Here is a 13082-nt window from a genome sequence, read left to right on the forward strand (position 1 = left end):
TCCGAGCCATATAATAAATTAAATCAAAAGAAATATTCTTCCAAAGACACTTCTGAACATGGTCCAAGGCACCAGGGATTATGGATGGGGACTGAACAATCCTGTCCCTTCATTTTCCTCTTGTCTAAAAGATCACGTGGAAGTTTAAAACAGCACTTCACCTGATTGCCAGCTTCACGTGTGTGGCTGCGTGACATCATCTATTGGCTATAGGCTCCACTGGCTGAAATATCTGAACGTTTGCTCTGTAAGCTTTGAAGCAGCCGCTGGCAGAAGCAATAACGGAAGATCATATAGTTTAAGGTGTCAGTGCATAAACACGTTTTTCGAAAGACAAATCATAAACTGTATAAGTACACTGAAAATAACAAAGTGAATTTCATTTTAATTACTAACATTTTCAAAGCAGCTTTTTTCCATGCAACTTTAGCATTAGAGGTGTGCTAGCTAACAAAGTAATTCCACGCAGCATAGTGCCTGCGTAGATTTGTTCAACACACACTGTTACAATGTGACTTTTACAAGTCATCTTGAGGTTCCTGGGCGTTTGGCAGTCTAATCACAACAGCTCTGTTTAACTAAACTTCAACTAAAATCTGCTCAAGCCCGTTACGCAGAACGCTTTAGTTGCTGTCAGAATGTATCCAGGACAGACAGTCAGCGTTCCAGAGCTAAAAGCTTGATCAATGAGAACACTGTGGTGCTTAAGTGTGAAATGTAAGCTTAAGGTTTAAAGATATAATCTGAGAAGCTCACCCTTGTGAGCACATTATGTTACAGTGAGATAGCTACATAGATTTTTCCCCTGACCCACAGAGGCTTACATTGCATCTATATCAGGCCAGGGTTAAGCTCGAACACCATGGCAAAACAGTATGAAAACAAGCAAGATTTATGGCTGCATATTAATAGAAGGATTTATGTTAATCTGCATACTTACTGTGCATTGACAATAGTCTTTAAATACTTGAAAAAGCTAACAAGCACGTTTTTTCCCAACAATGCCTGATCTTAATTACTGCACAGCTCAAGCATGACTCGATAGGATTGTTCCCAATCGCCTGTGGAAATGAAAGGAGGATTACATGAAAGGTTAACCTGTGCTAATTCAAAGTCATCAATATTAATACACTAATCCTGACATGTTAATGGGACTGCCTGCTGCGTTTCAAATATACGCAGAGCCCCATTCATAAAGCTTGTGCTATTGGGTTTTTTTTTGGAGAGGGATACATTATGTAACATGGGGAACTCTTCACTGCTTTAAAGATTAACTTTTTTATTTTTTAGCAATTCCATTAGCAAGACCAATAGCAAGCAAGAGTATGGGCTAATTAGTGTCACCCCAGTTTCCACAGTGTCATCACAGTTCATACACCCTTGTCTTGTATCTTGTAAAGCGCTTTGTGATGGTGCGCCACTATGAAAGGCACTATATTAAAATTAAGATTATTATTACAATATTGTACAGACTGATGTATGTAAACTCTCTTCATTGACCAGTTCACCACTATAGCTGTTCTCTGTCAATCCCCTTCATCACAGAGACAGATCTGAGGATCTCAATGTGTTAGGACAAGCTCTCTATTAAAGGACTGTTCAATCACCACACCTCTTGTTAGAATCAGCAGTATTATCGCCAGACTCCTTACCAATGGGGCAGTGATTTTTCTACTTTAACTGTGGGGGGATTCAAGCACCACACCGCAGCAAAAGAAAGGTACATTTATTGGGGATAGCCAAGGCTACAGAGTGGCTCTAGAAAAAATAAATTTTATTCAGATTGGCGCCTCTTTGCAGTCGCGAACTCCCTCTTCGGAGGACAGGGGGCAGTATTTCACAGTCAGTTAAGATCCCCATGTTCAAACAGAAAGATTCTTATATAGTACTGAGACCACAGACATCGGAAACAGAATCACGATTGAGAAATTTCACAAAGAAAAGAAAAAAAATCTTCTTCACTATGGGGCTCTGCTTTCTCCTCTCTGCTGGAGATCACCCACGATGCACTGCGCGCCAACCCTGCCTCAGTTTAGCGATTCCGCTAGGTCCCAGTGGAGACTGCTGTACTGACTATTGATTATATGAAAAAGTCATCTAGAAACACGTTTCAGTACTGCTGTAATGTGAGGGGGGACATTTCCCACTGGTTGAAAAAGTGAGTGGGAAGGGGGGGGGGGGGGGGCATGTCCGGGGTCTGTGTGTGCAGAGAGTGTGTAAGAGTGGAACCTTTCTTGAGCGAATTCTCAACATAATTACCAGGATTACTGTCAAAGAGCTCCCTCTAGTGGAACAGATCAGAAACAGCACTCCTCAGCCCTGTGTCCTGACTCTGTGTTGCTGCAAGGTAGCCAAAATATAATCTTCATATCGTCAGTGCTTAAAACACCAGAACGCTGATTAAGTGTACTGCTTTAGAGGAGGAGGTGGTTTAGAGGTACACAGTGTTCTGTATGTGGCAGGAATGTTGTTTTCTGAGGTAGATGGCAGGCTGGTTTTAGAGAGGATGCACTGTACAACAGACCGATATGCTGTAATTGATTATAAAGCATTCTGCTGTATAGGTCCACACCCCCACCTTCTGGCCGTAATGAAGTACTGCATCAGACTCATTCGACCTAGCCAACATTTCTAGAGAGTATGATACAAACCTCAAATCAAACCACTGCCACCTTCCTGTTACTGTCCCAATTCTCTAAGTGATTGTTGAGCACATCTTATGCACTGGGTATACGCTGCACCACTAAAAAGCATGTATGATCATTTCTTATATGTATCCCGATGTCTTCAGTACACCCAAGCTGCTGTGATGTGTATCTGTTCTAAATACTGCTGCTGGGGAATCAAATTCCTCTAGGCGATATATGAATCGCTGCTGCCTTCTGCTGAAATAACAATGACATGACACTACAACACACGCAGCTGAATCTCCAGGTAATACATCAACATCTTCTAATGTTGTACACGAAAGAGAAAGGTTGCACGTGGTCTGTGAGTGTGACCTCTCCCAGGGTGTTTTAAGATCAATGGGACTTTTTATTGCAACATTTTAATAATCCTGGAGGGGGCTGGAGTGCATGCTATTGTATCTGGTTTGATATGTGCTGGTAAAGCCAGAATTCCTGATAAGCTCTACTGTGACGTTACTGTTGTCACCCGAGACTCCATTAACATGAGCTGGGGAGACCAGGAGACACTGCAGAGCCTCACAGCAGCTCTCTCTGTTCCTTCATGTGCAGAGTCAGGAGACACTGCAGAGCCTCACAGCAGCTCTCGCTGTTCCTTCCTGTGCAGAGTCAGGAGATACTGCAGAGCCTCACAGCAGCTCTCGCTGTTCCTCCACGTGCAGAGTCAGGAGATACTGCAGAGCCTCACAGCAGCTCTCGCTCTTAACCACAGTGATCTTGTAAACAGAGTAGTTAGTGGTTGGTTGCACTTGAATGGAGTAACAGCTGAATATCTCATTTCTAGTTAGTAAGATAACGGAAATAAACTGTAGCCTCTGAGCCTACTAGAGTTTAAATACCAGGAATAGAGGCGACACAGAGAAGCTCCCAATACCTCCGGATCACCTGGACCATCGGTGTAGCATCAGAGTGCTCTGTCCAGGGCAGGTACTCTGATCAATTGCCTCTCTCTGTTAATGCTAGCAGAATTGTACTGTAGAATGGAAAGTGGGTATTTGGAACTAATAAATAATCATTGTTAAAATGTGAAGCATGATCTGGTGTCATCCTTATAGCGTAACCAAGTAGTTCATTCCATGTGTACCTTCATTCCTAATCCTGGCTGTGTGTACGGACGTACCCAATGCTGTCACACTTTACAGTTTTCACTATATCTGGAAATGTGCTTATCCAGCGCTAATGGAACAGTCCCTTTAACCTACTGTACCATGATCCTGAGCGCACCCTGCACAGGCTTACCTGATAAACACGAGCTCTTCAATACCACGGGTGCAATTTGAATTCAACTACCCATCGCCATTAACTCTTCTACACTCTCCGGCACATATTGCTGATATGACAAAAATGCCAAAATGCCGCTGTTAGAATACCAACTAAAACCAGAAAATGTGAACATGCCACCCCTGTCTTGGCCTGGTTTACTCTTGCAGTTTCGAATACCCTTTGCTTTTAACGTATAAAGCCCTCAGTGGATTAGCAGCCAGTTATCGAAGGAGTTGCTGACCCCATGCACTCCTATTCGCACTCTTAGATCCCAGGAGGCGAGGCTGCTGGTTATCCCGGGGTGAATAGAAACAGTATGGGAGGAAGGGTCGTTTCTTGTAAGGCTCCAACACTATGGGACTCTCTGAAAACACATTTTCACAAACTTAGCTTAGTTTTTTATTATACAATAGAACTGCTTTTTAGTTGTCCTTTTTAAGTTCAAATGTTATTAATGTTCCTACTCTTGTTTTTATTGTTCATTTTATATGAACTGGCATCCTTTCTATGACCAAATGTTGTATTTGCCTCATTACAGTGGATTGATTTTTTTGTGTGAAGCACCTTGGGGCCCGTGTGATGTAAGGTACTGTATAAATGTGAATAAATAAATGAAATAAATAAACTGTCACGCTCATCAGCTGTCCTGCCACACTGATTGCTATACATGTATTGTTGAGTTGAGAACCGGGCAAGGGGGGGGGGGGGGGGGGGGGGGGGGTGGGAGGGGCATGTTATGTGTGAACACTTGTCAGCGAATATTGGGCTTAATTCCTTACCTGCAAAGACCGTCCGTCTGTCCCTCCGCACACTCCGTTCGGAGCACATTCCTCACTGCTGGCTCCGTACTTCTGCACGGTCTCACACACCTGCTCATCACTCATCTCCAGCAGGGCTTCCAGGGTCAGCTCATCTGGACCGATCTCCTGGAACCGCACCAAGGGAAGAGGGGTGCATTACTAACACGGCGGCACCAAACAAAACAGACTCTTTCTACACAGAGCAATGAAGCTACATTGCCTCGACCTGTAACTAGCATCGGGTTTCACAGCATTGACAGGATGTGGTATAGACTCCACAAGGTGCTGGAAGGCTGGAAGGCTCTGATTACAGCATTAACAGAATGTGGCACAGACTCCACAAGGTGCTGGAAGGCTGTTTTAATGGATTGCTAATCCATTCATGTCAATCATATTTCAGACCTGACCAACAAGCCTCTCTGACCGTCTTTTCTCTCTTTCTGTCACAAACTGTCTGCGGACACAGCTGTCTCTCTCGTGGCGGCCACTTTCTCTTAGTTTTGACATTGCTGACACACTCTGATGAGCGATGTCTTGCACCAGCTGACCAACACCACTGTCCTTGTTGCTGCAGTGCATGCTTGCCTTGCCCTATCTATCACGCCTCTGTTGCATGCCATTAGGTCTTTGCATTGCCCCATTTCTGGAAGACTGTTTGCAACCGTGCTGCTCCCCCAGCTTTAGGGATCACATGATCAATCTAATGTGCTTCTCTTATTCAGAACCATGCCAAATCTAAGTGTAATTCCTGCTGCTTGATGCTATTATGAAACAAACAAAAAAAAAAACCACAAACAAAAAACTTGCAGGACAGCATTTACATTTTCACAGTTATACAGCCCAGCTATCTTTCGAGGGCAGCTGCTATAGGGTTGTGTAAAGGGCATAGCCGTGTTAGCTGTACCTCCGTGACCTCCTTGCGCATGTTGACAATGCGGAACCAGTGTGTGAGGTGTGGGAAGCCCTCCAGCTCTGCATTGCGCTCCTGTAGGGAGACCTTCCGCTTGCAGGAGAGCTGCCTGCTGAAATACTTCACCAGCTTGCCCTGAAACACAGAAACACAGAAACAAACAAGCGACAAGCGTTCTCATTGGCATGCTTAGTGAGGAGCGCCAGCAGGGATTACAGTGAACACCTCTAAACTGCAACTAGAGTTTTTGTGAACGACAGCAAAAAAAAATAATTTCTAAACATGAAGTGATATAGAAATGTGAAGAATAATGCATCACTGATATATCCAGAAGCTAGGCGGCAATGCAAATATTATTTCTGCAGGTCTTGGATCGGACTCTTTGTCTTCCAGCGTCCATTGAGACTTTTCTGTGATATTTTGTAGCATCATTTGACGCAGGTTTTTAAGAGCTGAGTCATTTTGTAATACTCTAAATAATAATAATAATAATAATAATAATAAAATGGGACTTACTCAATTATTAAAGCTTCCTTGGTACAAACTGTTATGTTGAGATAGATTGTTTTATTACTGTAGTGGCAAAGTAACTATTACATCTCAATTGCTAGATTGATAAAAAAAAATATTTAAATTCTGTAATAATAATATGCACAGCAATTAAGGCACATTCACAAAGTACTCTGCTAAATAAATCATTAGCAGCTTGTTCTTTCAGCTTACAATAACAAAACGCTTCACGTTTAGCACAGTGGTAAATGTCCTAGGCTTGCACATGGAGGAGCCTTGACGAATCAGTATAACTCCAAGATAGCCACCAGAGGGCAGCAAAACACCTCTGAAAAAAACACGTGTGGTTTGGAATTGCTGCACATTATTTATACACCGCTTGTAAAAGCACAGGTTTCAGTACAGTAACCAGCACAGGGACACATCGACAGCAATCAGACAGTCACGCTTTTAAATGCTTGCGGAGCTGCACTACCTCCCTCGGCCACAGTGCGGCCACTGGAGCATGGGTTTCTCCATTCACATTCAAACCTGCTTATAATGATCACTGGAGTGGTGCTCTGAAAGTGACCCTTGCAGAAGGGTCTGTGCCGTGGTGCATGATGGGCGCTACAGCGGTCTCAGAAGACAAGCGGTCCTCGTGTACAACTGGTCTGTAATACAGCTCCGACTGTACTAGAGGCTGTTCCCACGTCCCATTGCACTGCCAGTAAGTTCAGAGTACATGTGGTACGTTTTAAAGGATTAAATAAAGTGAATTGTTCCAGACTGCTTGGTAAAGAAGCTAACAGCGACATGCAGGCTCTGTGTAACCCAGCTGAGTTTTGCTCTTCTTTCTAGAGCGCAGGAGTCCAAACCCTTACCCTTCCTTATACTTAAAAGTACACCACAATAATCACAATGACCCAATGCATCTAACCCTCAGACCCCCACAGGGAGAATCGCGTCCAGCAGAAACATTCCTAATACAATCCCAATACTCCTGCACCCCAAAAACCTTTTTACAAGTACATTCTAAACCCTCAGGTCCCTTAACAACACCCTCAAAGCTACAATCCATCTGCTCTGAAGATCATGACACAATTAGAAAGCAAGAATCCATCAGTCACTTCAAGCTCTACAGCCGTATCCATTGTGTTGGACAATAACAGCATTTTAAGTTATCGATTATCAGCAAGCAATGATCACAACAATCTCCACTATAATACCTTCAAAATCATGTTATAACACCTTTGATGGCCTTGCACTGTGGAACTGGGAGCATTATGAAACTGTGACGGCAGACAGTGTGTTCTAATCCTCTGTGAGATGGGACAGAGCTAGCACAGTGTTGTGAGGCAGGCATTCCTCACGAGAAACGGGTTGCTTCCCGACAGAGAAGTATTGAGGAGATGGTTTTGAAAATCCCTGTGAAGGTCAATGGGATCCTTCCCTCTAACATGGTGGATTTAACAAGAGGAGTTTCCTTGCACTGGAACAGTTTGTTCAGAACCCCCTTTCCACACCGGAGTCAGCAAAGTTATTTTAAACTTGCAACAACTTGCATACTGGTATTAGACTATAAAGAATCTGAACTCATACAACCAGGAGGACCCCATTCAATTACTGTCAAAATAAAACTCACAAACAAACAGCACCACCTCTAAACCCTGAAAATATTCATGTAGAGATGCAGTTAATTGCTTATTGATCGCCAGGACTTTTATGTTGCTAGTCTAAAGCTCTTCTGCTTGTATTTGTTCTGTGTTGAGTTTTGTGCAGAATCTAATGCAAATGTATGCATTACGTTGTATGTGTAATCATATGCATGTGTATGAACACTAAGGCTTTCTCAAGGCATCGATTGCTGATTACTGCCTGTCCCGTATTCCAACAGGAAACTAGTTATGGATTGCAACTCTAGTTTCATGTAACCAATTTGTGCATTTTTCTTATTTATGCCATTTTATTATCAGCAAAAAAAACTACTTTCTTTGCAGATACTGTCACCTAATGTATCAAGCATAAAGAAGCATTCATTCATTCCAGCACTGTAAATATGTTCTAGAGCATCCTTCATTCCAGCACTGTAAATATGTTCTAGAGCATCCTTCATTCCAGCACTGTAAATATGTTCTAGAGCATCCTTTATTCCAGCACTGTAAATATATTCTAGAGCATCCTTCATTCCAGCACTGCAAATATGTTCTAGAGCATCCTTCATTCCAGCACTGCAAATATGTTACAGATCACAAAGGTGACATGGTGACAGGAAACAACTTAGCTGCACGGCCTTAAACTGTAATACAATTATGAACACCACTAATGCAAAGGCAATTCAGTTTTGAGTTACTCGGTTTGCATGGGAACCAATGTTTAAATGAAAGGCAACAGCACTCGGGGGATCCTGTAGTAAAGATCTGGACTGCTCTCTGGACATCATTAATGATACATTATGCTCACATTCAAAAACCTCTCCTGAGAGCCCTCAATGCAATTACAGCTTAAGAGTCCAATAAAATATCTTTTAATAGATTGCCCTTTCATCATCCACTGGAGCTAACGCACAGGCCAGCTCTTAAGACAGTTAACCACGGTCTATTCTGCATGTGGCTTTTTCTCCTGTACTGTGCAGTGCAGTGGTAATGCAGTACAGCCATTATTTACTTTCGCTTCAGGTTTCTTTGCTAAAGGTTTGTCTCCCACAGATAAACGATACAAAGTGTGCAGTGGAAAAGCGTGGGAAACTGAAAAGTTTAACGTGCCATCATCCTTACAGTGGTTTATTCCTAAATAAACTTTTCACAGTTCTGTCAAGCTGCCTGCACCCAACAACCATACACAAAAAGTTGGTTTTACACACTAATCGTCTATCACAGTGAACAGTACAACTGACAGGAATTTACACTGAAAAAAAATCTCCTAGACCTCCTGTAGACATTTCAGGTTGGATTTCGGACACTAGCCTATGATTTTATACAGACTTTAACCTATAGATTAACGTGTGATTCAAGATTATATTGCCTGCATTGGATACAGAAAGCCAAACGCTGATTCATTTGGTTTGTATGTTGCAAAGTTCATATAGAAACTGACTGAGAAATGTGAGAGATTGCTCTGCTTTTTACTGTATTACAGTCGAGTACAATTCAAACAGAAGTGATTTCTTCATCACTTTATGCATCTTTAATCAGTGTTCCCATAGGCATAGGCTTCTCCAGCTAAAGTGTCCACCCCTGCCAGTGCACTGAACCTGAGTGTCTATCCCAGAGGTGAAAGATGTCTGATTCCATTGCTAACCCGGCAATTAGAGAAATCCCATTCGGACACTTCAAGCAAATCCACGCTCACGGAAGGACAGTGTGGGTTCCAGGGAGAAAACACAGAGTCTCCTTCAGCCAGAGGCCACGCAAGCTTACAGATCAGATACGCAGAGTGCAAACTGTTAATCTGACTAATTTCCAGCAAGTGAAGGTAAATCCCTACTAAACAAACAGAGCGTTCTCTGGACTCAGAGACCCCAGGCCTGGGGCAGTGCCAGCTCTGCTCTTGCCTCCCGGGCTCATCTGGCTGCACAAGCAGTTCTACGGTATTGATCTGTTTGCATTGATCGGCCAGTGTTTTGCAGTATCAGTATGCATGTAACACAGAAACAGATGGCAGCAATCAAGCACTTATACTGCCACAGCACAGCACAGAGGAGGATGAATCAAATCAGCATGCCGCTTTGATAGAAACAAGGCATTCACTCGCGAAAACTCTCATTTGAGGTTTTTTTCTGAACAAGTATAAGTGAGCAACATATCCAGTTGAAATCTGCTAATAAAACTTGAAACCTGTGCTTTCCTGTTCAGGCTATTTGACTGCAGGAACAGAAGTGGGTGGAATTTTGTACAGGGATAGAAAGAAGACTCCCATTGCATAGCCGTGTGATCCAGTCCTGGTTTTGTTACCTATACACTGGCTAATAATGCTGGTATTAAAACCTGGAATGGGTGAAACTACTATGCAATAGGAGTCTTATTCTCATCCCTGTTGTACTATTGAGTTTGAAATGATGTTGCAGTGCGGTAGAGGAATGCATAGAAAACACAACGATTTAGCTCCTCGAGCCAGTGTGGATGCTTGTACATCTATTGCAATGTTTGAATCTGTACCAGGAGTCTGTCAAACAGCAAATGAAGCTCCCTCTGCAGTCTACAAGCAAATCTGCAACAGGGCATTACACAAAAATCAAGGCTCACCTGAGTGCAACACGTTTTTATACCATTTCCTCAATCAGTATTTCAGAATAATTTACTCACAGCCCTTCTGTTCTGCCTACATATATTTTTTTCCACTTGCCTCTAGTAAATCCCACCCTCAGTGTGGGTTGGACAGCTCAAGTTCTGGCACCTTCCCAGTTCAAATCAGTTTGATCTGGATTTGATCCGAATGCTTGAGAGCACTGATATCTTTTTATTTATGTCGTGCCAAAGCGTTATCACAGCCACTGACTAATACAGGCGGCTATTCTCAAATCTTTACCAAACCAACTGAAGTAACTGCGTGCTTAATGGGCGTGGCCACTTTATCAGGGAATGGATGTTCTACCTGGTCATTTGAGTTTGCATGCTACCTGGATTCAGCATTTGGGTAACTGTGCATTTTGATTGATGTCTTAAAGACGACACACAGACCTCTGCAGCTGTACTCTTCCCCCACAGCCACCAGTAACACACAGACTGATTATTTAGTCTTTTTTTTTTATTTCCCAGGGGCAGCCTAGGATACAGAAGCTATCAACAATTTTACTTTACAACCTACAGGCAGCTAACTGCACAGCTAGTCATGTGACTTGTCATATAGTTCAGCACCTCTCCATAGTATCTGACTCAAGATTTCACCACACAGTAATCCCTGACTACCAAAGAGACCGAGTTCATGTTCTTATTGGAGTGCTGTCCGAAAGCACTGGGAGATTTTCAGAACTCAAAAGGACTGAAAGAGGTTTTAACAGAGGGCTGGTATGGAGCAGCTCAGGAGGAGTCAGTTCATTGGAATCCCTAATATATTGAAAAGATTGTTGTTCTAATACATTGGGATTGAGTTATTCAGGAGGTACTGAGAGTAAGAAATTAAAAAGCACGTCACCTGGCCGGCAAAGGTTGGAGTTTGAAAAATATGGATTGCTTTAGGATTATCTAGGGCATTACTGAAGCCCAGCATGTAGATCAACCACAAGAAAAAAATACTCCCAACACGCTGCTTGCAAACTTTTGCAAGCAGCATTGAAGTGCACGCATGTAACCTTTCCCTGGCTAAGCTCGCTAACCTTTTTGTTTTTGCATTTCACACATCCTATCCTCCTACCCGATTACAATTACGACTGGGCAGCATGTACAGCAATAGAATAATCTGTAACAAAGTGCAGTCAGAATGCAGTGCTAAAAAATACAGTAAAACTTCTCACTGCAACTGATCCCATGTGCCACAGACATCAGACACATTACCCAGACTCAAGTGTAGCAAGGTCACGACCATGTCTTCATTTTGTATGACTGAATGCACCATTCAAAGGTGACCACCTTACTTGCGTGGCAAGGAACTAGCACGCAATGTGCACATTTCCATGGCACACGAATGCAAACATGCAAAAAGTTGAGCTGGCTCATGTGTGCTGGGCTGACCAGTTTAACTGCATTACTGCAATACCTGCTGTATTTAATTACTGACATGTTGCACACACACCCTGTTTGTTATTCAAATCGAAACTAATTCACTGTGTGGTGTGTTGTACGGGAGAGCTTGATATAGATTCTCAACACATGGAAAAGCACAGTAGAGGACCTCCTTCTATCCCTGGAATAGTGTGGATGATGTCATGTTTATGTCAGAACAGAATGTTCATTCCAAGAGGTTCCAAAGTTCCTAGTTTGAAGCTGGAAAATAATCAGTCAGAAAATGTTTTAGATCTGCCACAAGGTGTAGAAGGCATGCAAGCCTGTACAGTTAAATAAACTCACATCGAACTACATTAATCTATAGGTTAAAGTCTGTATAAAATCATGTCTACATATGTCTGAAATGTCTAAAGGAGGTCTAGGAGATTTTTTTTCAGTGTAAATTCCTGTCAGTTGTACTGTTCACCGTGATAGACGATTAGTGTGTAAAACCAACTTTTTGTGTATGGTTGTTGGGTGCAGGCAGCTTGACAGAACTGTGAAAAGTTTATTTAGGAATAAACCACTGTAAGGATGATGGCACGTTAATCTTTTCAGTTTCCCGCGCTTTTCCACTGCACACTTTGTATCGTCTATCTGTGGGAGACAAACCCTTAGCAAAGAAACCTGAAGCAAAAGTAAATAATGCCTGCACTGCATTACCACTGCACTGCACAGTACAGGAGGAAAAAAAAAACTACCTCATCCTTGAAAAGATTCCAGGCTATATTCGCAAAGCCTTTACCACTGTGTTACACACTTTTCTTTCTAAAATGAAAATGCATACTGCTAGTAGCCAGTGATGGAAATAAGAGTCCCGTTGCATAGCAGTTTCCCCCATTCCAGGTGGTAATCCAACCTTGATTAACAGTATATAGGCAACAAGCTCAAGTTTTTTAATAAACTCACTGTAAAACCAAGATGGATCAAACAGCTATGCAATGGGAGTCTTACTGCCCCCCCTGGGCTAATGTTACAGAACCAGCAAGAAACAACTTAGTTTCGTGTAGCTGCTTTTAAATAAGGAACCTCATGGGTGATTTGTTTGAAGCTTGGTAACATCAATGTTTTTAAAAACAACTGGTTTCTTTGCGAAAACGGCCCTCAATATTGTTTTTTAAAAGCATTTTCTGTGAGTTTTTAAATCTTCAACCGCTAGATGTCGCTGTCCTGGTGTATTAAAACACCTCCAATCATGTTACATGTAAATCGTGTATCAGGTTGAACTAGT

At 42.5% G+C, this 13082-nt stretch overlaps 1 protein-coding gene across 1 annotated transcript in view; it reads right to left on the minus strand.

Annotated features, from left to right (window-relative positions):
• LOC121299459 (kinase suppressor of Ras 2-like) overlaps positions 1–13082 on the minus strand; it is a 68284-nt gene that overhangs the window by 53739 nt on the left and 1463 nt on the right. Inside the window, exons 2-5 of the mRNA XM_041227168.1 lie at positions 5655–5795; positions 4763–4876; positions 3217–3260; positions 937–957 (exon numbers count right to left, since the gene is read on the minus strand). Coding sequence (XP_041083102.1) covers positions 937–957; positions 3217–3260; positions 4763–4876; positions 5655–5795 — 320 coding nt within the window. The remainder of the gene's footprint in view (positions 1–936; positions 958–3216; positions 3261–4762; positions 4877–5654; positions 5796–13082) is intronic.

Source organism: Polyodon spathula, chromosome 25 (genome assembly GCF_017654505.1).
Source record: "Polyodon spathula isolate WHYD16114869_AA chromosome 25, ASM1765450v1, whole genome shotgun sequence".
NCBI lineage: Eukaryota > Metazoa > Chordata > Actinopteri > Acipenseriformes > Polyodontidae > Polyodon > Polyodon spathula.